A 24,286-nucleotide genomic window follows, 5' to 3' on the forward strand; every position below is an offset into this window, starting at 1 on the left:
AAAGGTACAAATTTATCAGGAGCAAAGACAAGGACTTCAGATTTCTCAGCATTAAGTTGAAGATAATCTTCTGCATTCCAACCTCTGATAGAATCTAAGCATCTCTGCAAGATTAGAAGTTTAGAAACATCATGTGGCTTAAAGCAGATATATAGCTGAAAATCATCTGCATAGCAATGATACGAAATGTCCTTAAAAGTGCTGAGAAGTTCCTGAAGAGGGAGTAAATATAACAAAAACAGTACAGGTCCCAGGACAGAACCTGTGGCACACCAAGAGAGGTGAGAGAGGACCTGAGCTTGGAGGAAGCCACAGAGAAGGATCACATAGATTTAAACCACTCCAAGGCCGTTCCTGATATACCTACCCAGTGTTTTAGTCTATCTAACAGAATATGATGGTCGACAGTATCGAAGGCAGAGGTCGGGTCCAACAACAGTAGAGCAGTGCACTCAGCATCATAATTCATCAGTATATCACTGGACACTCTAAGAAGTGCAGTTTCAGTGGAATGAGCTCTACGTAAACCAGATTGGAAATGATCAAGAATGTTATGTTGATCAAGAACTGCTGTGAGTTGCTTGGCCACAACATTCTCTAAAATCTTGGCGATAAATGGTAATTTTGAGATAGGTCTATAGTTGATAAACAGAGAAGCATCAAGTTCGGGGTTTTTAACAGCACTTTTACAAAAAACAGGCACCTGACCAGAAAGCAGAGAGGCGTTGATGATTGTAAGCACACTAGGACCAGTGGACTGAAAGACCTTTCTAAACAAAGGTCCAGATAAAACATCAAGAGGGCAGGAGGACGGGTTCATTGAATCAACTAATTTGACCAGCTCAGGTAAGGACACTCAGATAAAGTCAATGGTTAAGCCTAAAGAAAAAACGAGGTGTGTGTCCTTTGGCATGTGTGGGGCCAGACACATGCTGTGTAAAATGAAAGTAGTAGAGAGTACAGATTGTACAATTCTGAAAACCTTGCAAGTCAGTATCAGGTATGAGCACCTTCTTCAGCACAGGCTGTTGCTCTTTTAAGCAGTTTTCTTGTCCAGGAAGATCATGGATCTTATTTTATTTCAGACATAATTAGTCCATGTCATTAAAATAAAGGAAAAGCACTCTTCTGTGAATGTTGGCCACTTTTTGTTCCATTCTCTAACAAGATAGTCTCAGGCTGCTTCGATAATGTTGATTTCTTGGGAGGTAAATCTAACAGTGCCATTGTGCATGTCTCAGGTGCACTGGAAGCAAAACGTAAATAAACGAAGTGAGACTCCGAACTGCAGCCATGGTACACTACAAAGCAGAAAACCCGACTGGTGTCAAGTCTTTATTGTGCATTTTCCACCGATTGTTTTAAAATTACAGAATGATCTTGCCTGTAAATGTTTATTAGTTAAAATGCAATTAAATATAAACGGCACTCTTCAGACAGCAGGTTTATAGCTGCAGGTTTTGAAATAATATGTATCTCATGTGAAAACGAGGACAGTTTGATGTGTGATAGCAGCGTTGCATCACTCAGCGCTTTAAGATGTTTTGGAGAGCTCGGTGCACGGTCTCAAGTCGAGGCACGTCCCCGACGCGCGTGCCCGCAACCATGTCGCCATTTTGATTCGAAAAATATGACTGAGTTTTTCCTGCTTTGCGTGCTAAACTTAGCCCCGCGTTTGAATTACTTTGTGTGCGAGTACGTATCATACACTTTGCATTGAAATAACTCGGATTGTTATTAACACCACGTAGTCATTCACGCGGGGGAACAGTTTATTTTGTAGTCTTCTTAGCCACATTTGACTATCGTTAGCTAAGTTGAGCTAGCTAACGGCGGTCTGTGCTGTCGCAGACTGACCCCTTCTTCAAAACAAATCACTATTCGCTCACAGGCTAACGTATGTTAGCTCATACGGCTAGCTAACAGTAGCTGGACAGCTAGTGATTTAGTAGCTGGCTGCTTAACGAAAAACAGCAACAACTCGGATCACACGGAATTACTCGCAGCGGACATTCAACCAAAGGTACGTTTTAACCGGGAATTCTTATCGTGAGTTTGAGCGTAGAGCTAATCTTAACCCTGCTGCTGCAGCAGCGACAAAGTTAAACCCAAGTTAGAGAGCTATTTAAGTTGGCCGCTCAGTACACGTTAACCGTTGGTAGCTAATTAGCTTATGTGCTAATCAGAGAAAAGGAGGAACTAACCTTAGCTGAGTTGTTCCCCAACTTTAGAAGTTGGTGTCTAAATATCGTGAATTAACACTGATCGAGATACCAGTGCTGGTCTATCGGCTAACTTCGCACAAGGACTCAGTAATGGCTGTTGGATTACTTAATCGATGTTAATGTAACATAGTCGTTAACTGTTAATGTTTAGTCCCGTCGACGTTAACAGAACTCATTTTCTGACCGATACGTCTCTTTAAATGCTGCATGTGTTTTTTATAGCTCGGTAACTAAAGAGCCAACGTTACTTTAGGGGTGTTCGGAGTCGGCTGAGGCCAGCAACGCAGACTTACTGAGCTGGAAGTAACTACACACTCTGTAGGTGAAGTGGTAGTTTTATCTTTCATGTTGGAGTTACTGGTGACTTCAGCAGTGTATGTGCTGTAGCATCGATCCCATGTTAGTCTGGTATCATTTGGGCATTTGTGCCCTCCTCTGGAGTTAAAGTAAACAGAAATCTGAGCCCCCACCGTCAGTCAGTTGATGTGCATGTTGATCATGCCAGTGCTGTGGAAGCTCAGCTTACATGTCTTCAGTTACACACCAGTGTCTCTTATTGTCAAACAATCTTAAGAAATCACTTCAGTTACAACAGTTTATAAAGTGTGACGCGTTACCAAATCCCCATCATGTGATCAAAGTCTGAAGCCATATCATGGTTGATGGCTGACAAAGGTACTCCATAATGTTAACTTAAAATATTTTGGGACCATCGCCTGTCTTAGATATGTCTGGTCAACGTAAAACATTTTTTACAGCTTCAGTGCTTTAAAATGCAATTAAGCAGCAAACTGCAAAAACTGCAGCTTCTGTTTGCCCTCTGAAGTGTGCGGATTGGTTAATCATTTGGTAGCTGGTGTCACAAGGTTTCTAGTACAACCCAGTGAACACTGGTTCGCTATCAGCTGGACTGTTATTTACATTCACAGTGAGTAAAAGGAGAGTTCATGGCAACAGACAGGTGGGATTCCCTTTCGCTTGATTGTACAGCTTTTTTTAACTCTCCTAATTACAGGCTGCTGTTGGCTCGCATTATCCACATGTGTGCCCTTTGTGTGCCATTGTTCCTTTTTTTCCATCATCTCTTACATGTGCCAGAAGACTGTTTTTGTTGAGGTTGCCTCTGGTTTGTTCTATTTTGGATGTAAAGTCAAGCATTTGCTTTCCTGCTCGGTGTCCACAGGGAGCATTCAGCGGGTTATTATTGCGCTTGTGTACTCTGTAAATGCATGCCAGATGGACGCTGCTGCTGCATGTGCAAAGATCCTCCTCAGGAAAATGGGAAAAGAAAAAAGGGGAAGCACTTTGATTTCCTCCTGTAGTTTTACTTCCATGGTCAACAGTTAGATCTGTTGCACTGCCCGCTGAGACACTTTGGCTTTGACAAAGTCAGCAGATGTAGCTGTTTCGTGTCTCTGCTGGTGTGTTAGGTTGTCTAGATTAGCTACCACAGTAACTGCATGGGGGAAAAACAAAACAAACAGCCTGGTCACAAAAGCATTTTGTACTTTATTATTACTTTTCTCTTTTTTAACGGATTCTAACAATATGTTACATTGAGCTGTTACACCAGAGAAGAGGGGGAAGTTGACCTAAGCAGTCAATGTGTAGAGTAATGAGCTTGCACATAGCATTTGTACAAGGTGTTACCCTGTCATATATAGAAAGTCAAAGTGGTGGATTGCCAGATAGCCATGGAGAAGTCTTCAAATAACGAGGTCAACTGTGGTACAAGTAGAGCTGGGCGAGATGGAAAATAATCTTATAACAATATCTCACGCTGTTCCCTGTCAGTTGGTATTGATATAAATCACTATTTATGCTCAACGTAAAGCTTAAAGCCTTCTTTTTACTCTTGGTGATAATATAGGATTCATTTTAGTTTAAATATTAGTCATTTTCTCTCAGAAGTTGAACGTAATAACAACTTTATACAGCAATATTTTAGCTAACATAAGTATCTAATAAACTTAATTGTAATTCTCACTGGTCAAAAGCAAAAGAGATACGGTAACTCACTTCTTCAGTTCAAATAAATAATGTCTCGTGTTTATATTGAGAAACGTCTTTACTTGGAAAAAGTCAGTTTTGAGTGAAAAAACACTTTCAGGAAGCTCCAACGTGAAGAAAGGCTAACTTTGTAGCTGCTGCCAGACGCCACAATTTGTTTTACGCAGTCAAAATAAAATATGCAGATGAACCGTTAAATTAGTCTGATATGATGTTTAATTCAGGCAGCTTGTTACCAACCGCCCTGCTTTATATGGCAGTGATACCTGTAACAAGAAGGAGTGAGTATAAAGGGGGGCAAGGGGTGTACTAGACCATATTTATGTCAAGGCTTCAGTGAAACATATTGTATTACATATATATTTGTTTTTTTCTAAGACAGTAAAAGTACACATGGGTGACTGACTTGGGTCTTTTAGGCAGGACACTGAAGTTAATATGTTCTATGATGTGTTAACATCAGTCATTAACATTTTTACCGTTCAGTTGTATTTTATTTATATAGAGCCAACAACAGTTGCTCAAGGTGCGAAAACGCCATCAGAACGTCTGTTTTTTTAGAGCAGGAAATGTTGCATCCAACGTCGGGGCAAACCTCAGAGAATCCTGATATTCTTGCTTTTCTTCATTGCATGTGTTTCTTTCACACATGCACACTCATTCACTAGCCCACTTACACAAAATGCCCTCCAAGAAGGGTAGAGGCAGTTTTACTTCGTGCCTTAGGTTTCAGTAGTTTGTGTGACTTACTTACTGTACTTTTGATTATTTATTCTTTAAAGAGAATAAGTTTTTTATGGCAGGTGCGTGCAGTGCGAGCGCTTACCTGCCTGCGCAGACGTTGTGTGCAGTCAGAATATTAAAAACTTTGGTTTCCATTATAAAAAACTACAGTGGGGTTTTTTGTCTTTTGAACACGATACATGATGTAAATTATTATTATGTATTATTTCTCATTAATAAGACAAAAGTATTTCTTATCCAATTAATGGATGTAATAAGCAATAGGTTACCTGATTACTAAAAGAATTGACTCCTGGTACCTTTTGTCAGTTAATAATCAACCTTCATGTTGTGCAGGGTATGGTGAGCCTCTCAGCGACCCGTCTCCTAAAGAGGCCCGCGTTTTAAAAGGAGACCCATGCTGATAAATGCCAGGCCTCGCCACACTCTCTGTCGTCTGCACAAACACAAATGCCTGCCTGCCCGTGGGGGAGGTCTGATTAAAGATATCCACATTTCATCCACTGGTATGTGTGAACACTTTACTGTCAGGCATTTGTGTCTTTTTCTAGTTACACTATGACTGTGTTTACTTGGACCAATGTGCGTTTAAATCATGACAACGTTTTCTGTCTTAACTGATATCACCTCCATGTTACGTTAGAGCGTCAGTTACGGTCCAAGTTTGAACTTCTGCAGCCATCGACACTGCCTGATGTCTCGCAGCTTAGCACGAACACTGACAAGACCATATGTTTCTGTCTCATAAACCTATGAAAAATTCAGTGCAGGCTGTATGATGTGCTCTACATTATTGCAACATTGTGACTACAGTTGGCCAGATCTTACTTTGATCACCCGAGTCACATTAGGCCCGTGAGAGAATGCTGTTTACAGGACAGATTAAAGTTAATCCCAGAATATTACCGTTGCTGTGAACATTGTCTTTGGTATAAAAGGATAGAAGTACTAGTGCTGTACTAATCCTCTTGTTTGTTTACGTCAGCTTGGAGCCCCTGCTTCCTCATCCCAACCTTTCACTCTTAACTGTCCTACTCCTCTCTCCTCGCTCTGTCGGCCCAGGGCTGTGTCCCCCCTCCCAGCGGCCACCATGTTTTGGAAGTTTGACCTGCACACCACCTCCCACATTGACCAGCTGCTGGACAGGGAGGACGTGACGCTGAGAGAGCTGATGGAGGAGGATGACGTCCTGCAGGAGTGCAAGGCCCAAAACCGTCGGCTGCTCCTCTTCCTTTCCCAGGACCACTGCATGCAGGAGCTGGTCAGCCTCATCACCACAGAGCCACCTGCTGATCTGGAGGAGCGAAGCCGCTTTAAGTGAGAGCCCACACTGACTCTTAGAGACTGCTGGGAGAGTGGAGACATTACTTAAGAGTTAGATTAGAAGACTGGGAGCAAGACGAACACGAAGTGGAACATGCACCTATTTCCAAAGACAGATGTTGAGCCTGAGTTGAATTGATTTGCCTTGATGTCAATTAGATACAAGCACCACAGTTAACTCACTTGTTCAGTTAATAATTCAGCTCATGGGTCACATAATAAAGAAATCTAACTCTCTCCACATACACAGGATTTATTTAGGATTTATGAACTTTACCAGGAAAATGCTGTTGTTGTTTGATATGCACGCGCTGGTATTTTTAGATTAAATGCTGAAGTTTATATGCACTGTTGTTTGAAAGGAACGCAGCAAAAAGAAACTTCCAGCTTTTTGCATATATCCACGTTTTGCTGCTGTGATTAAATCCTCACACACGTTGAACCTGTAACCCCATCACCTTCATTTTTCCTTCACTCATACTTGCAGTGATACTTTGAAATCTTTAGTTTGACACAGAGATCTGATCTTAACGTCAGTCTGTTGTGTTTTTCCCTCTGCAAGGTTTCCCAATGTTGCTTGTGAGCTTCTGACCTCAGATGTTTCCATTATAAACGATAAGCTGGGTGGAGACGAGTCTCTCCTCGAGATGCTCTACCACTTCCTGGAACAGGACCCACCTCTCAATCCTCTACTAGCCAGCTTCTTCAGCAAAACCATCGGCAATCTCATTGCCAGGAAAACCGAACAGGTAACTAGTAAACAAGATATGAATTCCTCTCAGATTAAGCGAATCATTTAGGAACATTTCCACACACCAAAGTTTCAGAGAGTAATAGCAACTGGAGCAGGGCGTTTTGTGGGGTCTGCTGAGTTTCCTGGGACTCAATAGAAATGCTCGTCCCCACTTTGGAAAGTCAGTCTGTTCCTCCAAAGGTTCCTAGTCCCGGAGGAAGAGTCCAGTGAAAACATGCCTAGAGAGCATAAAAACCCTCAAATGTGAAAATCTAAGATTGACATTAGCTGTCTGTTAAAATCCACAGTCTTTCACATTGTGTCATTTTCCAGGTTATTACCTTTTTAAAGAAAAAAGAAGGCTTTATTGGTCTGGTGCTGAAACACATTGACGCCTCTGCCATGATGGACCTGCTGCTTCGCCTCATCAGTTGTGTGGAGCCTGCCCCTTTGAGACAGGATGTTCTGCATGTAAGCGACCGAAATGGCTCGTATGTCCTGTGAGTAAGCTCGAACCTGTCGCATGCTTTTAAGTGATCTGTTTCTTTTGAATCCTAGTGGTTAAACGAGGAAACGTTGGTTCAGAGACTCACAGAGCTCATCCATGCTGGCAAAGATGAGGAGGTGAGTGGGTGCAGCGCTCGCTGTGCTGGCCGAGTGTCGTCTCGATGTTTCCTAATCATTTTTATTGATGGGTTCCAATAATTTAATTGGATTATTTATTTTTCAGAGACAATCAAATGCGTCCCAAACGCTGTGTGACATCATCCGCCTTAGCCGAGATCAGGCCAGTCAGATGCAGGAGAACGTAGAAGCCGACCCACTATTGGCTGTGCTAGAATCGTAAGTCTGCGGAGCGCTTGTATGTTTGTAGTAACGTACAACTCTCTGTAGGAACTGTGGGGATAGCTTTCCCACATCACTCATGCCTGCTCTTCCTGCTCTGTCCACACCACACACCAGCGTCATTGTTGACTGTTGTTTGCTTAGTTCTTGACCTGAAATGGAGAGGCATTAAAAACCTCAGGTTGTAGCATGTGTACACACAGACCTGCTGGCAGAGCCTGTTTGACTGCAGCTTTGATTTTGTGTGGGTGTGTGTGAGGTTGACTTTGTGCCTTTTGAAAATGCTTCCTTTTGCATCAGAAGCTAAAACATTGTTGCTAGCTGGCCTGTTAATGGTGCATAAATGTGTTCCAGGCAGGAGAGCGTGGCGGGGCTTCTCAAGAACATGTTTGAGGGGGAGAGGAGCGAGGCCTCCATCGTTAATGGAACTCAAGTGCTACTTACCTTACTGGAGACCAGGAGGTCTGGGTGAGTCCCTCCAGTTCTTAATCATTCAGGATGTAAATTGTGCTAATTTTGGTGTCTTCCTGACTCTTAAGTGACGTCATGTAGTAAATTTGTATTTTACTCGCCTCTCAGTCGAGACAGTAGAAAAAACCCGTCACAGTCACTGAGCTGATATGCTGATTGTCTCTGCTTGTGTCTGTCAGGTTGGAAGGGCTGATGGATCTGTATTCTCAGGGTTATGAAAGGTCTTACACTGTCAACAGCAGTATTTTAAATGCCATTGAGCCCCATTTAAAGGACTTCCAGCAGCTTCTTCAGGATCCCCCCAAGGTAAAGACTGCAGTGTAGTCAGAGTGTAAGCATGTGCATGGTGCAGCCTTTGAACACTGGAGTCACTCAGCTGCATGTTTGTAATGGTACTGCACTTTTCAGCGCTGGTCTCATTTTCCAGTATTGTACAGCTGACGCTGCTGTTAAATGTCATGTTATAGTTTTGACTTGATTTGGGGCAGGGATAGCTCAGTAGGTAGAGTGGTTGCCCCGTGATCGGAAGGTTGGGGGTTCGAATCTACCGAACGGCTACCCCCTGGTACGCCTGAGCGAGGTACCGTCCCTACACACTGCTCCCCGGTGCGCCTGCTTAGTGGCTGCCCACTGCTTCACTGAGTGAATGGGTCAAATGCAGAGAGTAATTTCCCCACGGGGATCAATAAAGTATACATCATTATTATTATTATTATTATTATTATTATTATTATTATTAAAAAACAATGTCCATATGCTACTTTCACTCTTTCCTCAGAAAAGTGCAATATTGACGACCTTTGGCCTTCTAGATCAGCCACTGGGGAATGCTCGCCTTCATGTGGCCCGGCTGGTGGCTGCCCTGCTCCAGACCAATGCACCCAATATCTGCCAGGAGCTCTGTAACCTGGCCACCATGGACCTGCTACTGGTAAGGCTAACCTTTCTAGAAGATGCCGTTTGTATATTGTACAGTGTTTTGGGAAATTGCATGGGATTTGTACGACGTTAGTCAAAAGGTTGGGAAGCACTCTTTACCCATCTGTGAAAGCAGGTTCAAATAACCCTGCCCTGCTGTACTGGTTCACGGTCACTGGTAAGGCTCCAATATTACCAGCACGTGTTAAAGGGCACAGAATCAGCTGTTCATGTTTTTTCTCAGTAACTTGCTAAAATGTTTAAAATGAAATGCACGTACTGGAAATCCTGTGTCTGCCTCCTGTAGGATCTGTTCTTCAAATACTCCTGGAATAACTTTTTGCACTTCCAAGTGGAGCTGTGTGTGGCCTCTATCCTGAACCATCCTTCCTCAGAGGAGCGGCCAGGCCTAGGCCTGCAGAACCACGAAGAGAGCGCTACAGCGTCCAGCCCTCAGGCGCAAGAGGAGGACGCGACAACGGATGGGACGAGCGACCCACAGACCTGCATCCACGGTGCGCTCGTGGCACATGTAAGTGGTTATGCACGTCCCGCCCTCATCACACGACATTGAAACATTTCCACAGAATCACAGCGCTCACATGTTGCTGTTTTAAACTCTTAGCTCTTCCAGAAGTGTCGACTGCTTCAAAGGATCCTTGATGCCTGGGAGGAGAACGATAGAATACAGTAAGTCTTCCTTCTGTAGGTTCCTGTGTTTTTTTTCTTACAATCAGTGCTTTGAGTTGAAGGTAATAACTGTGTCTGTGACTGTCAGGGCTGATGGTGGTACCAGGAGAGGCAACATGGGTCACCTGACTAGAATAGCCAACATGGTGGTCCAGAACCTGGAGAAAGGACCAGTACAGACCCAGATCTCTGACCTCATCAGAGGTATTTATACAGTTGTCCAGTGTGACTATTAAATCTTCCATTTTAACTGAAAATCACTAACCAGTGTTTGCTTTTGCAGAGCTGCCAGAAGACTGCAGAGGTCGCTGGGAGAGCTTTGTGGACGAGACCCTGAGAGAAACTAACAGGAGGAATACCGTAGAACTGGTGAGTCCCTCCCACCAAATACCTGGCAGGTACAGCACTGTGCAGAAGTCTGAGGCAGGTGAGAAAATGCTGTAAACAAGGGATGCTTTCAAAACTGGGAGTGTTAACCATTTATTCTCATCAGTCAACAAAATGCAGTGAGTGAACAAAAGAGAAATCTAAATCACATCAACGTTTGGTGTGAGTAGGGATGGGTATCGTTTAGGTTTTATCCGATACCAGTACCAAACTGGTGCTTAAACGGTGCTCGAACCAGTGCTTAAAGAACGGAAAACACAAACTTTGTCCTAAACCTCTCATGTTTAACTGTTTTCCACTTCTTCTTTGGTCATTTTAGCCTTTGTGGCCAGGGTGAAGGGAGTATCTGCCATCAAACAAGAAGACAGCCGCATGTAGCTATGATGATGTTTGCTAGTTCACCTTACATGCATTAATGTAATAACGTGGTTAGCCTACTCAACGTAAATTACACACGAACAACATTAAGCTACTCACGCAGAGAAGAACGGCTGCTGCTGCATCATCATCCTCATCATTTCTGCTACACTGGCAGGGCTAGGGGCCAGGACTCTCCTCTTCGGGTTTCTGGGGGATGTTGCTCCGGGTCCGATAACAGGCACCACACCCGCAGTAGATGTGCTCGGTGTGAGGTCTCGCAGCAAGCTATCAAATACGGCGCATTTCTCGGCTTTTAAAAAAACGCTATGCGTCGCCAGGTGTTTCATCAGATTCGAGGTGTTACCTCCTTTGACAGTATCACAGTATCAGCTTAAAGCACTTGTTGCTGCTGAGTTTGCATCTTTTGCTGTGAAGAATTTGACCGGTCCTCCTTGGGCATTTTTAATCTGTAGCTCTGCTCTAAAAGAACTTACGTACCTGGCCCCGCCTACTACGCTCGCAAAGGTAAAATGATTGGCTAGAATCCAAAGTGTCTGACATCTCAGGAAAATAAAGCTACCGTTACTACCGTTTATGTCAGAACCGATACCGGTGCCCATCGCTAGGTGTGAGCAGCCGTTGCCTTCTGCTACGTACACGTGCACACAGTTGTTGAAGGAACTCGGCTGGTAGCTCGTTCCAAACATCTCAGTGAACTAAGCACATCCTTCTGTCTCTTCATGTAATCTCAGACACACTCGATGTTGATCAGGGCTCTGTGGGGGCCGGACCATCACTTCAGTACTTGTTCTTCTTTATGCTGAGGATAGTTCTTCATCACTTTGGCTGTCTGGTCTGGTTGTCCTGCTGCAGAATACATTAGGGGCCAATAAACAGTCATTTATATTTCTGAAACTTTCTGTGTTTGCAGCATTTTTTCCACACCCGCCTAAAACTTTTGCACAGTGCTGTAAGTCTCATTTCCTCTTCTTCCTCTTCTTCCCCCACGTTAAGTCCAGCTCTGCGTCCTGCAGCAGCAGTTAATCAGGACAGGAGCGTGCAGCCCACAGCAGAGCAGACAACCTTTTCAGCAAATTTGGGCTTTGAGATGATTTATCGAATAAATAAAAAATATCAGCAGCAACAACTCCGAAGTGTCTTGACCTACATGACCTATGTACATTCAATACACTGACACACCTCATAGCGCTGTTACACTGAGCTTGTTCTGCACTCTGTCCTGCAGGTAAGCACTCACAATATGCACTCGTCCAGTGAGGACGATGACATGGAGAGCCCCTTCCCCAACGACCTGTCGCTCCAACAGGTATCGCAGCCGCGCTCAGAAGCAAATCTTAACACGCTGCCGCACCACTCACGATGACACCAGGAACAAAAGTATGAGCTCACCAGTTGTGCTTGAACTTCACAGGCTTTCTCAGACTATCAGATCCAACAGATGACTGCCAGCTTTGTGGATCAGTTTGGCTTCAACGACGAGGAGTTTAGCGAACATGATGAAAATATCAAGTAAGTCTTCTAAGGAAAGGAGTTCAGAGTTTTCATCCTGATCTGTAGTTCCCAGGGATTCTTTTGGCATCATGTGTGTAGTGCAACAGCGGCCAGCATGTTTGACTGCTGGCTTACAGCGACATAGGATAGCTTTGGTGTCTTTGTTCAGATAGTTTGGCCCTCCAGGTGTCACAGGAGGAGGCGGCTCGAGCTGTCGCAGAGTTTATCGAAATGTCCCAAACATGTAATGTGTGTGTTGTTGCTTCTGTGTGTGTTCTCCCTCCTCAGCGCTACGTTTGACAGAATCGCCGAAATAAACTTCAATCTAGATGCTGATGATAACAGTGTAAGTGTGTGTGATTCTTTAAAACTCGTCCAGTGATGGGCGTGAGCTGCGTGTTTCTGCTGTGCAGTGAAAGGACCGCATCACTGCTAATTAGTCACAACACGCTCCTTCATAAATATGTCCACGATGTTACGATGTTTAACCCACTGAAAGCTCTCCTTTCATTGTTCACAGGCCAACGCAGCTGCATTTGAAGCCTGCTGCAAAGAGAGGATACGCCAGTTTGATGATGCTGAAGAGGAGGAGGATATCTGGGACGATAAGGAGATCAACTATGCAACTCAAGCTAAATCCAGAACAAGGTCAAGCTGATGCCGTGTTTCATCCTCACTGCACTTTGTTGCATGCCGTGGATTTGTTTCATTAAACCTTTAACTTAATGAGCTTCTCCCTTTCTTCCAGGTTCGGGGTCTCTCAAACCTCAGAGGGAAGCTCCAGGAGCAGCATGGAAAACGGAGGTCGGGAGCGGGACCGTGCATCTGAATCGGATGAGGACGAAGACTCTGAGCAGAACACGTCAGATTCGGGTAGATGGGAATGCAGCCAAATGTCGCACTGACCTGTGAACAGCCTCTCAGGTCTTAAAAGTGTTTGGTGTCATCTCCAGGTCCTGGCTGGACAGCAAATTTCAGGGATTCTGGAGAGAACGCAGCATCCCAAACCTCCCCCGGGTGGGAGAGCTCAGCAGGGAGCGCGACCGAGACACAGCAGACTGGCTGGGCTAACTTCACTGAGTTCCAGCCTTTCTCTGGGTGAGCAGTCACACAGACCGCACTGGTGACGGTTTTCATAGGAACGCAATGCTCAATGCTCTCTTCCTGGTTTCCCACAGTACAAAGACAGATCCCAGGTGCAGCTCTCCTGTGGAAACGGGCAGCAGTGATGTCGATAAACAAGCCAAACAAAACCACGAGAAGAGCGGTGAGTCGCACGTCACCGCTCCGGCCGGCAGATCCTCTCCTAAACTCATGTCCAACTCAGGAACACCGGTTCTTAATTGGAGCAATAAATGAAGAAAAGTGTAATAACAGTATTTTTCTGCACGTGTCTGTCAGCAGATGTTAGTACCTCCCCTGGTCCAGCAGGAGAAGGGAGAAAGGCTCCACTCGTGGCCTCAGACAGCAGCTCCTCCGGAGGCTCTGACAGCGAGGAGGATGACAAAAATGCTGGTGCTCCTCCCACCTTAGAAACAGCCAGTGCCCCGGGCAACAAGACGGTGGACCTCAAAAGGTGTGCGTCGTCACGTCTTTCAGAATGTGTCATATCAGTGAAAGCAGTTGGGCGTTTAAAGCTCAGTGAAACGTATCCGGCGAGTAAAGCATGAGCGCCGAAAAACAAACGTCACTTTGGGGTAACGTCCTGAGACTGTCCACGCTGCACACACACAACCTCTGTGTGTGTGCAAACATCTATATTTGAAACATAATTACCACATTGATGTAATTATAGAGCGCGCTGGAATTTGAAATTGCTGCATGCATTCAGTTGAGCTTCGCCTTTCTAAGTACAGTTCACCCCGGAGCTAAAGTTTGTCATGTTAACACGGAGCCAGCTGAGCTCCACACAGATCATGAGCATTTTGTATGCCACTAGTGGATCTGACCACTCAGCCTTCATTTCCACATGCTCCAAACTAAATGGACAGCTGGCCGTCTTCACGTTCAAAAATGATGCATTCTGCACGAGTGTCCATGAGCGTAGCTGTTCTGAGCTTGTTTCCCTCTGCTGGTCTCCCAGGTTGGTTTTACAACTAAAAGCATGTGTGTTGTTGCTGCCTGTGTTTGAGTAATTTCTGTAACTGTGAGACATCTGCTGCTGCCTATCTTGGCCAGGTCTCCCTTGAAAAAGAGGTTTTTAATCTCAATGGGATCTTCCTGGTTAAATAAAGGTTAATAAATAATAAATAAATAAAAAAGCATAATAAATGTTACATTTATACGTGTGTGTGTGTTCTGCAGTGAGGAGTGTCCGGTGTCTCTGGAGAAGCTCTCCCTGTCAGATCCTCCTACAGCTTCAGAGCAGCAGCCTGCTGAGGATCTACCTGTAAACACGCAGACTGACAGGAAGTAAGTAGCCAGGAAGTAAAGCACCTCGAGGTGCTTTATGTTGTAAGGTAGACCCTACAATAATGCATGCAGACAACAATCATATGACCCCCTGTGAGCAGCACTTTGGTGACAGTGGGAAGGAAAAACTCCCTTTTAACAGGAAGAAACCTCCAGCAGAACCAGGCTCAGGGAGGGGCGGGGCCATCTGCTGTGATTGGTTGGGGTGAGAGAAGGAAGACAGGATAAAGACATGCTGTTGAAGAGAGACAGATTAATAAGCATGTCAGCTCAGCTGGAGAGACATGAGTATTTCCATCCTTCCTGCTGCCTCGAGCATCAGCCTCTCGTCACACTTCCTTCTGCACAGTGTTAGCAGATGTAGTTTGGTAGAAAGATGAAACGGCTCCTAGTGCATTTCTTTGCATGTAAAACTGCACAATTATCCTGCATTTGCAGTGCAATGCATCATGGGTTTTCTAAGAAAATGTGACGCTGCACAACAGTAGTCACGAAGTAAAGCAGGTCAGTAAATATGGTCCATCCATCCATCTTCATCCGCTTTATCCGGGGCCGGGTCGCGGGGGCAGCAGCCTAAGCAAAGAGGCCCAGACCTCCCTCTCCCCAGCCACCTCCTCCAGCTTATCCGGGGGAATACCAAGGCGTTCCCAGGCCAGCCGAGAGATATAATCTCTCCAGCGTGTCCTGGGTCTGCCCCGGGGCCTCCTCCCGGTGGGACATGCCTGGAACACCTCACCCAGGAGGCGCCCAGGGGGCATCCTTGTCAGATGCCCGAACCACCTCAGCTGGCTCCTTTCGATGTGGAGCAGCAGCTGCTCTACTCTGAGCCCCTCCCGGATAGCCGAACTTCTCACCCGATCTCTAAGGGAGAGGCCAGCCACCCTTTGGAGGAAGCTCATTTCTGCCGCTTGTATCCGCGATCTCGTTCTTTCGGTCACTACCCACAGCTCGTGGCCATAGGTGAGGGTAGGACGTAGATCGACCGGTAAATTGAGAGCTTCGCTTTTACACTCAGCTCCCTCTTCACCACGACGGACCGGTGCAGCGTCTGCATTACTGCAGCTGCAGCCCCAATCCGTCTGTCGATCTCCGGCTCCCTTCTCCCATCACTCGCGAACAAGACCCCGAGATACTTGAACTCCTCCACTTGGGGCAGGAACTCATCCCCGACCCAGAGTGGGCACTCCACCCTTTTCCGGCTGAGAACCATGGCCTCAGATTTGGAGGTGCTGATCCTCATTCCCGCTGCTTCACACTCGGCTGCGAACCGTTCCAGTGCGAGCTGGAGGCCCTCACCCGATGAAGCCAACAGACCACATCATCTGCAAAAAGCAGAGATGAGATTCTGAGGCCACCAAAGCGAAAGCCCTCCGCCACTTGGCTGCGCCTAGAAATCCTGTCCATAAAAATTATGAACAGAACCGGAGACAAAGGGCAGCCCTGGCGGAGCCCATCACCCACCGGGAACGAGTCCGACTTATTGCCGGCAATGCGAACCAAGCTCTTGCAACGGTTATATAGGGATCGAATGGCCCGTAGCAATGGGCCAGACACCCCATATTCCCGCAACACCTCCCACAGGACACCCCGAGCGACACGGTCGAATGCCTTCTCCAAGTCCACAAAACACATGTAGACTGGTTGGGCAAACTCCCATGCACCCTCAAGTATCCTGGAGAGGATAAAGAGCTGGTCCAGTGTTCCGCGACCAGGACGAAAACCGCATTGTTCCTCCTGTATCCGAGGTTCGACTAACGGACGAACTCTCCTTTCCAGCACCCTGGCATAGACTTTCCCAGGGAGGCTGAGGAGTGTGATCCCCCTGTAGTTGGAACACACCCTCCGGTCCCCTTTCTTAAAGATGGGGACCACCACCCCGGTCTGCCAGGCCACAGGTACTGCCCCTGATCTCCACGCAACATTGCAGAGGCGTGTCAACCAGGACAGCCCTACAACGTCCAGAGCCTTCAGGAACTCGGGGCGGACCTCATCAACACCAGGGGCTCTGCCACCAAGGAGTTGTTTAACTGCCTCAGTGACCTCCCCCCCGGAAATTGGCGGGTCATTCCCCTCATCCCCAGACTCTGCTTCCTCCTCGGAAGACGTGTCAGTGGGATTAAGGAGGTCCTCGAAGTATTCCTTCCACCGCCCGACAATTTTCTCAGTCGACGTCAGCAGCGCTCCGCCAGCACTATACACAGTGCAGGTAGAGCACCGCTTTCTCCTCCTGAGACGTCTGACGGTTTGCTAGAATCTCTTCGAGGCAGTCCGAAAGTCTTTTTCCATGGCCTCTCCGAACTCCTCCCACACCCGAGTTTTTGCTTCAGCCACTGCCCGAGCCGCATTCCGCTTGGCCTGTCGATACCTGTCGGCTGCCTCCGGAGTCCCACAGGCTAACCAAGCCCGATAGGACTCCTTCTTCAGCCTGGTGGCTCCCTTCACCTCTGGTGTCCACCATTTGGTTCGGGGATTACCACCACGGCAGGCACCAACCACCTTGCGGCCGCAGCTCAATGCAGCAGCTTCGGCAATGGAGACGCTGAACATGGTCCATTCGGACTCAATGTCCCCAGTCTCCCTCGGAATGCTGTTGAAGCTCTGCCGGAGGTGTGCATTGAAGATCTCGCGGACTGGGGCCTCTGCTAGACGTTCCCAGCACACCCTCACTACGCGTTTAGGTGCACCAGGTCTGTCCAGCGTCCTCCCCCGCCACCTGATCCAACTCACCACCAGGTGGTGATCAGTTGACAGCTCAGCCCCTCTCTTTACCCGAGTGTCCAGAACATATGGTCGCAGGTCTGCTGATACGATTACAAAATCGATCATCGACCTACGGCCTAGAGCATCCTGGTGCCACGTGCACTTATGGACACTCTTATGTTCGAACAGGGTGTTCGTTATGGCCAAACTGTGATTAGCACAGAAGTCCAATAACAAAGCACCGCTTGGGTTCAGATCAGGGAGGCCGTTCCTCCCAATCACGCCCCTCCAGGTCTCGCTGTCATTACCCACGTGAGCATTGAAGTCTCCCAGCAGGACAACAGAGTCTCCAGGTGGAGCACCCTCCAGCACCCCCCCCCCCCCCCCCCCGGGACTCTAAGAAGGCTGGGTACTCTGAACTGCCACTCTGCGCATAAGCGCAGATGACAGTCAGGACCCGTTCAGGGAACAAACCCTCTCGTCCACCGGGAAAAACCCCAACGTACCGGCAGCAAGCCGAGGGGATATTAGAATACCCACCCCAGCCCGCCGCCTCTCACCAGGGGCAACTCCAGACTGAGACAGGTTCCAGAGCCCAAGCCATGTGTAGAGGTGAGCCCGACTATATCTAGCCGGTACCTCTCAACCTCACGCACTAACTCAGGCTCCTTCCCCACCAGAGAGGTGACATTCCATGTCCCTATTGCCAGTCTTGGTCAGTCCGCCAGGGCCTCCGCTCCTGGCCGCCACCCGGCACACAATGCACCCGACCCCTATGGCGCCTCCTGCGGGTGGTGGGCCTGCGGGAGGATGGGCCCATGTCTCCTCTTCGGGCTGTGCCCGGCCGGGCCCCATGGACTAAGGCCCGGCCACCAGACGCTCGCCCTCGGGCACCCTCCCCGGGCCTGGCTCCAGGGCGGAGCCCCGGTAACCCTATCCCGGGCAGGGTAAACTGTTCCCTCGATGTCCTTTTCATAAGGGTCTTATGAATCGCTCTTTGTCTGGTCCCTCACCCAGGGCCAATTTGCCATGGGAGACCCTACCAGGGGGCAAAAGCCCCCAGACAACATAGCCCCTGGGATCCCTGTGACACACAAACCCCTCCACCACGATAAGGTAGCGATTCAAGGAGGGGTAGAAAGATGAAACGGCTCCTAGTGCATTTCTTTGCATTACATGCAAAGAAATGCAGTAAATATGGTGCTATATGCAATAGTAAATAATGCTTTAGCACACAGCATGATTGTATATGTGAAAGCCAAGTCGCTCATACACGCTCACAGACGAGCTGACACTGTTCAGCAGTGGGCTGCACACTTTGAATCATGTAGACTCCAGCGGGGGGGAGGAGTCTGCTGAGTGCCTGCAGAGGCCACTGCTGCTGCTTGTAACATGTTGTTGTCTAAAGCAGACACATAGCCTTCATAGAATCATGAAATCAGTTAACTCGGGTTACACTTTCTGATTTAAAAACACATCTTTGTTAAGTACGTTTAGTTGTTAAAGTATGTTTGTATACCAGGAGAATATTTAGTTGCTGCATTCACACTAAATGTAAAGCACTGCATTCATGTTAGTGGAGGTGAATGTGTCAAAGTTTGTGCATTTGGGGGAATAATGGGAGACGCCACTCTCAGAAGTGGAGCTCGGGGTTATCGGTTCAGCTTTGTGGTTGAAATGGGAAACGAGGAAATGCTACTCACACAATGAGGCAAAACTTTGTACTTGGAGCAGCAGCAGCCTGTTCCATACGGAGGCAGCAGACAGACTGCAGTCTAACAGCATGTAGTGCTGGACGTGCATCGTGTCTCCTGCACGCAGCTGACTGTTTCCTTTGTCGTCCCAACAGAGAGGAAACGCCACCGCCCCAGGAAGTGTCGGTCAACGGGCCCGTGTGAGCGCGATGGGCGCCGCAGCCCCTGAGAGACGCAGACTGTCAGCCTCCTCCAGAGTGACTCCCCTAAATAACCTCACTGCAACTACGGTGTTTTTACTGAATCACTCTGCCATGTTATTGGACCTGGACACTGCCAATCGACACCAATAACGAGGCGGCAGGACATGTAAAAAAACAACCCCCCCACACAAAAAAAGAAAAAGCGAGACGGAGCAGAGTGCAGAGGAATCTTCTTCAAAGCCTTTTCCTGATGTTGCACATGATCCCGTGCAGTTTTAATGTAGCAGCGATCTTTGAAACGACAGAGTCTGAGGGGTAACATCGTCACCGCTATTTTTTTATGTCCTCAAACATTACTCTCCCGCTTCCCACCCTTTGGGATTTTACATGGGCACCCCGAATGGATAGCACAGGCCAACTTTAAATGATGCCTCAACAATAAATACGTTGTTTTTCCTTCAAGCTTAAGAAAAAGCACTTATGCAGCCATTTACTGTACATTATAGCACAATGATGTAAGTGTTGTACCTTCATCTCTGCTGGTTGTCTCCTCTGTCCTCACATCAAGGTTTTATCCAGTGTTTGGGTTTTTTTGGTTTTGGTCGCTGTTGATGAAACATCCTCACCATCGTACGTCACCAGGTTTCTGAATGTTTTGAAGTGCTTCAGGACGCTCTGTTGAAGAGGAGGAGAAGCGGGTCAATGAACAGAGCTCTAATAGTATTACTGTCTTTTGCTCATGTGCAATAATGTCAATTAGCCATTTTATTTAAAAAGAAAAAATCTGGCATCAGAGACTCATTGGGTAGTTTCAGATTTGGATATGATCTCAATTTTCTCTTCTTTTACTTTAGTGCATGTATAACCGGTTCTCTGTTGACCTAGCTAGTGAGCTAAGACCTTCTGATTGTATTGACCTTTACGTTCTTGCTATCCCCCTTAAATCAACCAAACTTTATCTACCTATATACAAATATTATCTACATTTATAAGTAATTTTACAAGCAACCTTGAGATTACTATTTTTGTCTGTTCCTTTTCTCTCTTTCCACCAAGCACTTACTCACAGGGGGAGAGTGACATTTGGTAAGAGTGACGCTGTATGCCCCCCACCCCCCTATTATTATTATTATTATTAATTTTTTTTTTAAGGTTAATTTTATTTTGTTTCTGAGCAGCAGAATTGGAGGGAGAGCAGGTCTGAGTTCTGCAGAGCTACAGGCCTCTTTGGTGTACTTAAATCATTTGACAGCGATCAGGTTCTATGATTATTGTTAAAAAATTCAAATTAAAAGTGTCTGGCTGACCACATTAATACCAAAGGCTCTGCTTTGCTGGTCTGGTGTCATCTTTGCACTGGTGCAGTACGTTTTGTTTTCAGAGACCTCGTCCACACGCAGTTCCACACGACACCTCATGATGTTTTATAGTGCAGGGTTAAGACCCCACAAAAAGACCAACCTCTATGAACAAGCGACAGTGGGACGGAAAAACTCTTTTACCAGGAAGTAACCTCCGGCAGAACCAGGCTCAGGGAGGGGCGGGGCCATCTGCTGCGACCGGTTGGGTTTGAAGGGAAGGACGCGGGACAAAAGACACGCTGTGGGAGAGAGCCAGAGATGAATAATAACTAATGCAGAGTGGTGTAGAAACACTAGCGTGACTTTATGGGGGGAGCACAAACTCCCTCCAATGAGGGGATGTTCAGAAATCATGTGATCAGCTCATCAATGTGGCCAAAATTGCTTCGGAGTCCGCAGCCACTCAGGGCCTGAACACGTTCGGTTTCAGTTTTCCCTCCGACATGTCTGTGCAAACACCACTGCTGCACATGTGGCGTGCACACTTTGCTCCTCCCCCTCTGCTTGGTTTTGTTGGTCTTTTCCTTCCTAAATAACCTGGTCATGAGAGGTGTGTTGGTTTAAGATTTTCATTCATTCTTTTCAGCATGTAAAGTGCAGTGTTGCCCCACTGGGACAGATCCACTCTGAGGGTTCTAATGTGCAGCTGTGATGTTAGAAATCAACAGCAGCACTGAGGTTACTCTGCATGAAAATGATTTTCCAAACAATGCATTTTATCTTTTTTTTTCGTCATCTCTGTTTGGAGTAGGCAACGTTCATCTGTGTTGTTCGGGGCAGAATAGTTTTGTTGGTGAGCAGAGAGGGCGTCTCTGAGGGCTGCAGGTTTAGTCCAACCAGCTAATGCTTAGAAAGCCCGGCTGTGCTTTCAAAATGTCAGGAACTCTCCATCCGTCCATCTTCTTCAGCTTCAGCAGCCCAAGCAGAGAAGCCCAGACCCCCCTCACCCAGGGGGCGCCTCCTGGGTGAGGCTCCTTTCGAACTTCTCACCCTATCTCTAAGGGAGAGGCCAGCCACCCTTTGGAGGAAGTTAATTTCCGCCGCTTGTATCCACGATCTCGTTCTTTCGGTCACTACCCACAGCTCGTGGCCATAGGTGAGGGCAGGGATGTAGATCGTCTGTCGATCTCCGGCTCCCTTCTCCCATCACTCGCGAACAAGACCCCGAGATACTTAAACTCCTCCACTTGGGACAGGGTCTCGTCCCTGACCCGGAGTGGGCACTCCACCCTTTTCCGGCTGAGAACCATGGCCTCAGATTTGGAGGTGCTGATCCTCATTCCCGCTGCTTCACACTCGGCTGCGAACCGTTCCAGTGCGAGCTGGAGGCCCTCACCCGATGAAGCCAACAGAACCACATCATCTACAAAGATCAGAGATGAGATTCTGAGGCCACCAAAGCGAAAGCCCTCCGCCACTTGGCTGCGCCTAGAAATCCTGTCCATAAAAATTATGAACAGAACCGGTGACAAAGGGCATCCCTGGCGGAGCCCATCACCCACCAGGAACGAGTCCGACTTATTGCCGGCAATGCGAACCAAGCTCTTGCAACGGTTGTATAGGGATCGAATGGCCCGTAGCAATGGGCCAGACACCCCAAACTCCCGCAACACCTCCCACAGGACACCCCGAGAGACACGGTCGAATGCCTTCTCCGAGTCCACAAAACACATGTAGACTGGTTGGGTAAACTCCCATGCACCCTCAAGTATCCTGGAGAGGATAAAGAGCTGGTCCAGTGTTCCGCGACCAGGACGAAAACCGCATTGTTCCTCCTGTATCCGAGGTTCGACTAACGGACGAACTCTCCTTTCCAGCACCCTGGCATAGACTTTCCCAGGGAGGCTGAGGAGTGTGATCCCCCTGTAGTTGGAACACACCCTCCGGTCCCCCTTCTTAAAGATGGGGACCACCACCCCGGTCTGCCAGGCCACAGGTACTGCCCCTGATCTCCACGCAACATTGCAGAGGCGTGTCAACCAGGACAGCCCTGTCAAGAAATGTTCGTTATGTTCGGTTAACCTTCAGTGGAAATCAACCATCACAGGTGGTCATGAAGATGGATTGTGATTCAGTGAATCCACGATCACCTCAGACCGCGGCACACGGCCCTGTATTTGCTCAGTAATAGTTCACAGCCTCGTTCAGGCTTCTGATGTGTGCAGAGTTCTGCTGCGACTCTTCATCAATCCAGTGTTACACCACATTTACTTGAGACTAGCATATTACCACAAAATCTACCTTTCACCAGCCCTTGTTTACATAAAGTACACTCTGTTTTTGAGCGGAAATAAAATGAGACAATAAAATATTTAAATGTTTAGATTATTTTGACTATCTGACTGCAGAGTGCTGTATGTTGAACTTTAGTGAGAATTTTTTTTGTTTTGTTTGTTTTCAAGCGTTTATAAATTTTAAATGGCAGCACATAATCACACCCGTGGTCCTCAGGGGTCAAAAATGTCCCCATCTGGTTTGATTGATAATTAATATGAAGTGGATTTTTCCCCACTTTTAATTAAAACTTAATTCAAACATTTTGACACAATTTCTTTTTTCCATTTCAAATTTAAGTCTGATAAAACCTCATAAAAATGAATTTTTTCTTTGTTTTCGGGTAAAAAATAAATTAAATCATCAGTTATCGCGAGGATCGTTTCTCAACCAGAGTCGGCTGCTTTAACAGATGATCACGGACGGGTTTATGTCAACGTTAATTTAGAAAGCTGTTTTTAAACTACTTCAAGTTTTTTACTGGCAGCACATAATCACACCTGTTGTCCTCAGGGGTCCAAAATGACCCCGTCTCGTTTGAGTGTTTATATTTATCATTACCTGACAGTTTTCTATATTTTGGCATGGTAGGAACACCAGGGCATGAGTCTGAGTGAAGGCAAACTTTCATGAGGACAAAGGCGTGTCCATATTGGACCCAAGTGCAGGAGGAAGCTCAGGTTTATTCCTCTGCACTGGTCCCATCATGGACAGCATTCTTTCTGCAGTTGCAGGCCAAGGGGCATATACAGTAAACAAGCTGTTACAGGTGATTGTTTTCTTTTGGAAACCTGCAATGTTAGGGACAACTCGTGTCCTGACTGCAGGACAGACGGTTTGCCATCGCACACGAGCATGTTCCATGTACAGCTGGACCTGCATCACATGCTGCCCATGTTTTTGTCTCAAAGTTCCCTGGTTTACTTGGATGTTCTGTTGGAGGGGACAGAGTCCTCTGAAGGGGACTTGGTGCTCATACAGTCACATCAGTACCAGGATCTTACATCACAGCAGGAGGAACACCCACTTGTTCCATACACCTCACAGGAGCACGTTTGTGTCATGAACGACGATCATCTATTGTGTCTTTATCAAGAAATTATGTCCTTTTTGTGCTTCTATGATTAATCTTGTGTCAGCATGAAAACTTCTCTACCAGACTCAGGATGTCATAAACTGGCCGTAGCGACTCTACTGGATGCGCGGCAGTAAGAATCAACACACCCACATATGCCTACAGCTGCATTCGGTCCATTTTTCTTCCTCTCTTGTTGTCCCTCCTTGTTCATCATTGAGTTGGCTGTAGAGCAGGTCATCTGCTAATTGGATGGTTGTTGGTTCAATCTCTGTGTGCTCTAGTCTGGAGTTCTTACCAAGGTGTCCTTGGGCAAGTTACTGAACCCCAACTTGGTCTCTGATGCAT

The 24,286-nt window shown here is 46.9% G+C and overlaps 1 protein-coding gene across 2 annotated transcripts; it reads left to right on the forward strand.

Annotated features, from left to right (window-relative positions):
* The first annotated feature begins 1,534 nt into the window (after window positions 1–1,534).
* ppp6r2a (protein phosphatase 6, regulatory subunit 2a) lies at window positions 1,535–20,945 on the forward strand. 2 transcript variants are annotated; one of them, XM_085375438.1, is made up of 24 exons: window positions 1,536–2,023; window positions 5,316–5,485; window positions 6,042–6,296; window positions 6,865–7,051; window positions 7,369–7,506; window positions 7,594–7,659; window positions 7,766–7,878; window positions 8,236–8,349; window positions 8,532–8,658; window positions 9,131–9,283; window positions 9,578–9,802; window positions 9,896–9,960; window positions 10,049–10,164; window positions 10,244–10,329; window positions 11,954–12,034; window positions 12,140–12,237; window positions 12,508–12,565; window positions 12,740–12,867; window positions 12,968–13,092; window positions 13,173–13,317; window positions 13,398–13,486; window positions 13,624–13,795; window positions 14,524–14,631; window positions 19,181–20,945. In XM_085375438.1, the coding sequence occupies exons 3-24, from the start codon at window positions 6,070–6,072 to the stop codon at window positions 19,227–19,229; spliced, it is 2,670 nt and encodes an 889-aa protein (XP_085231564.1). In that variant the 5' UTR covers window positions 1,536–2,023; window positions 5,316–5,485; window positions 6,042–6,069; the 3' UTR covers window positions 19,230–20,945. The 2 variants fall into 2 exon arrangements, with proteins under 2 accessions (XP_085231565.1, XP_085231564.1); XM_085375439.1 differs by lacking the exon at window positions 5,316–5,485 and having other exon boundaries at window positions 1,535–2,023.
* Window positions 20,946–24,286: the final 3,341 nt, after the last annotated feature.

The sequence above is a fragment of the Diplotaxodon limnothrissa genome, linkage group LG17 (assembly GCF_057381915.1).
Source record: "Diplotaxodon limnothrissa isolate DT_005_m linkage group LG17, D_limnothrissa_male_GT1.1, whole genome shotgun sequence".
Classification (NCBI taxonomy): domain Eukaryota; kingdom Metazoa; phylum Chordata; class Actinopteri; order Cichliformes; family Cichlidae; genus Diplotaxodon; species Diplotaxodon limnothrissa.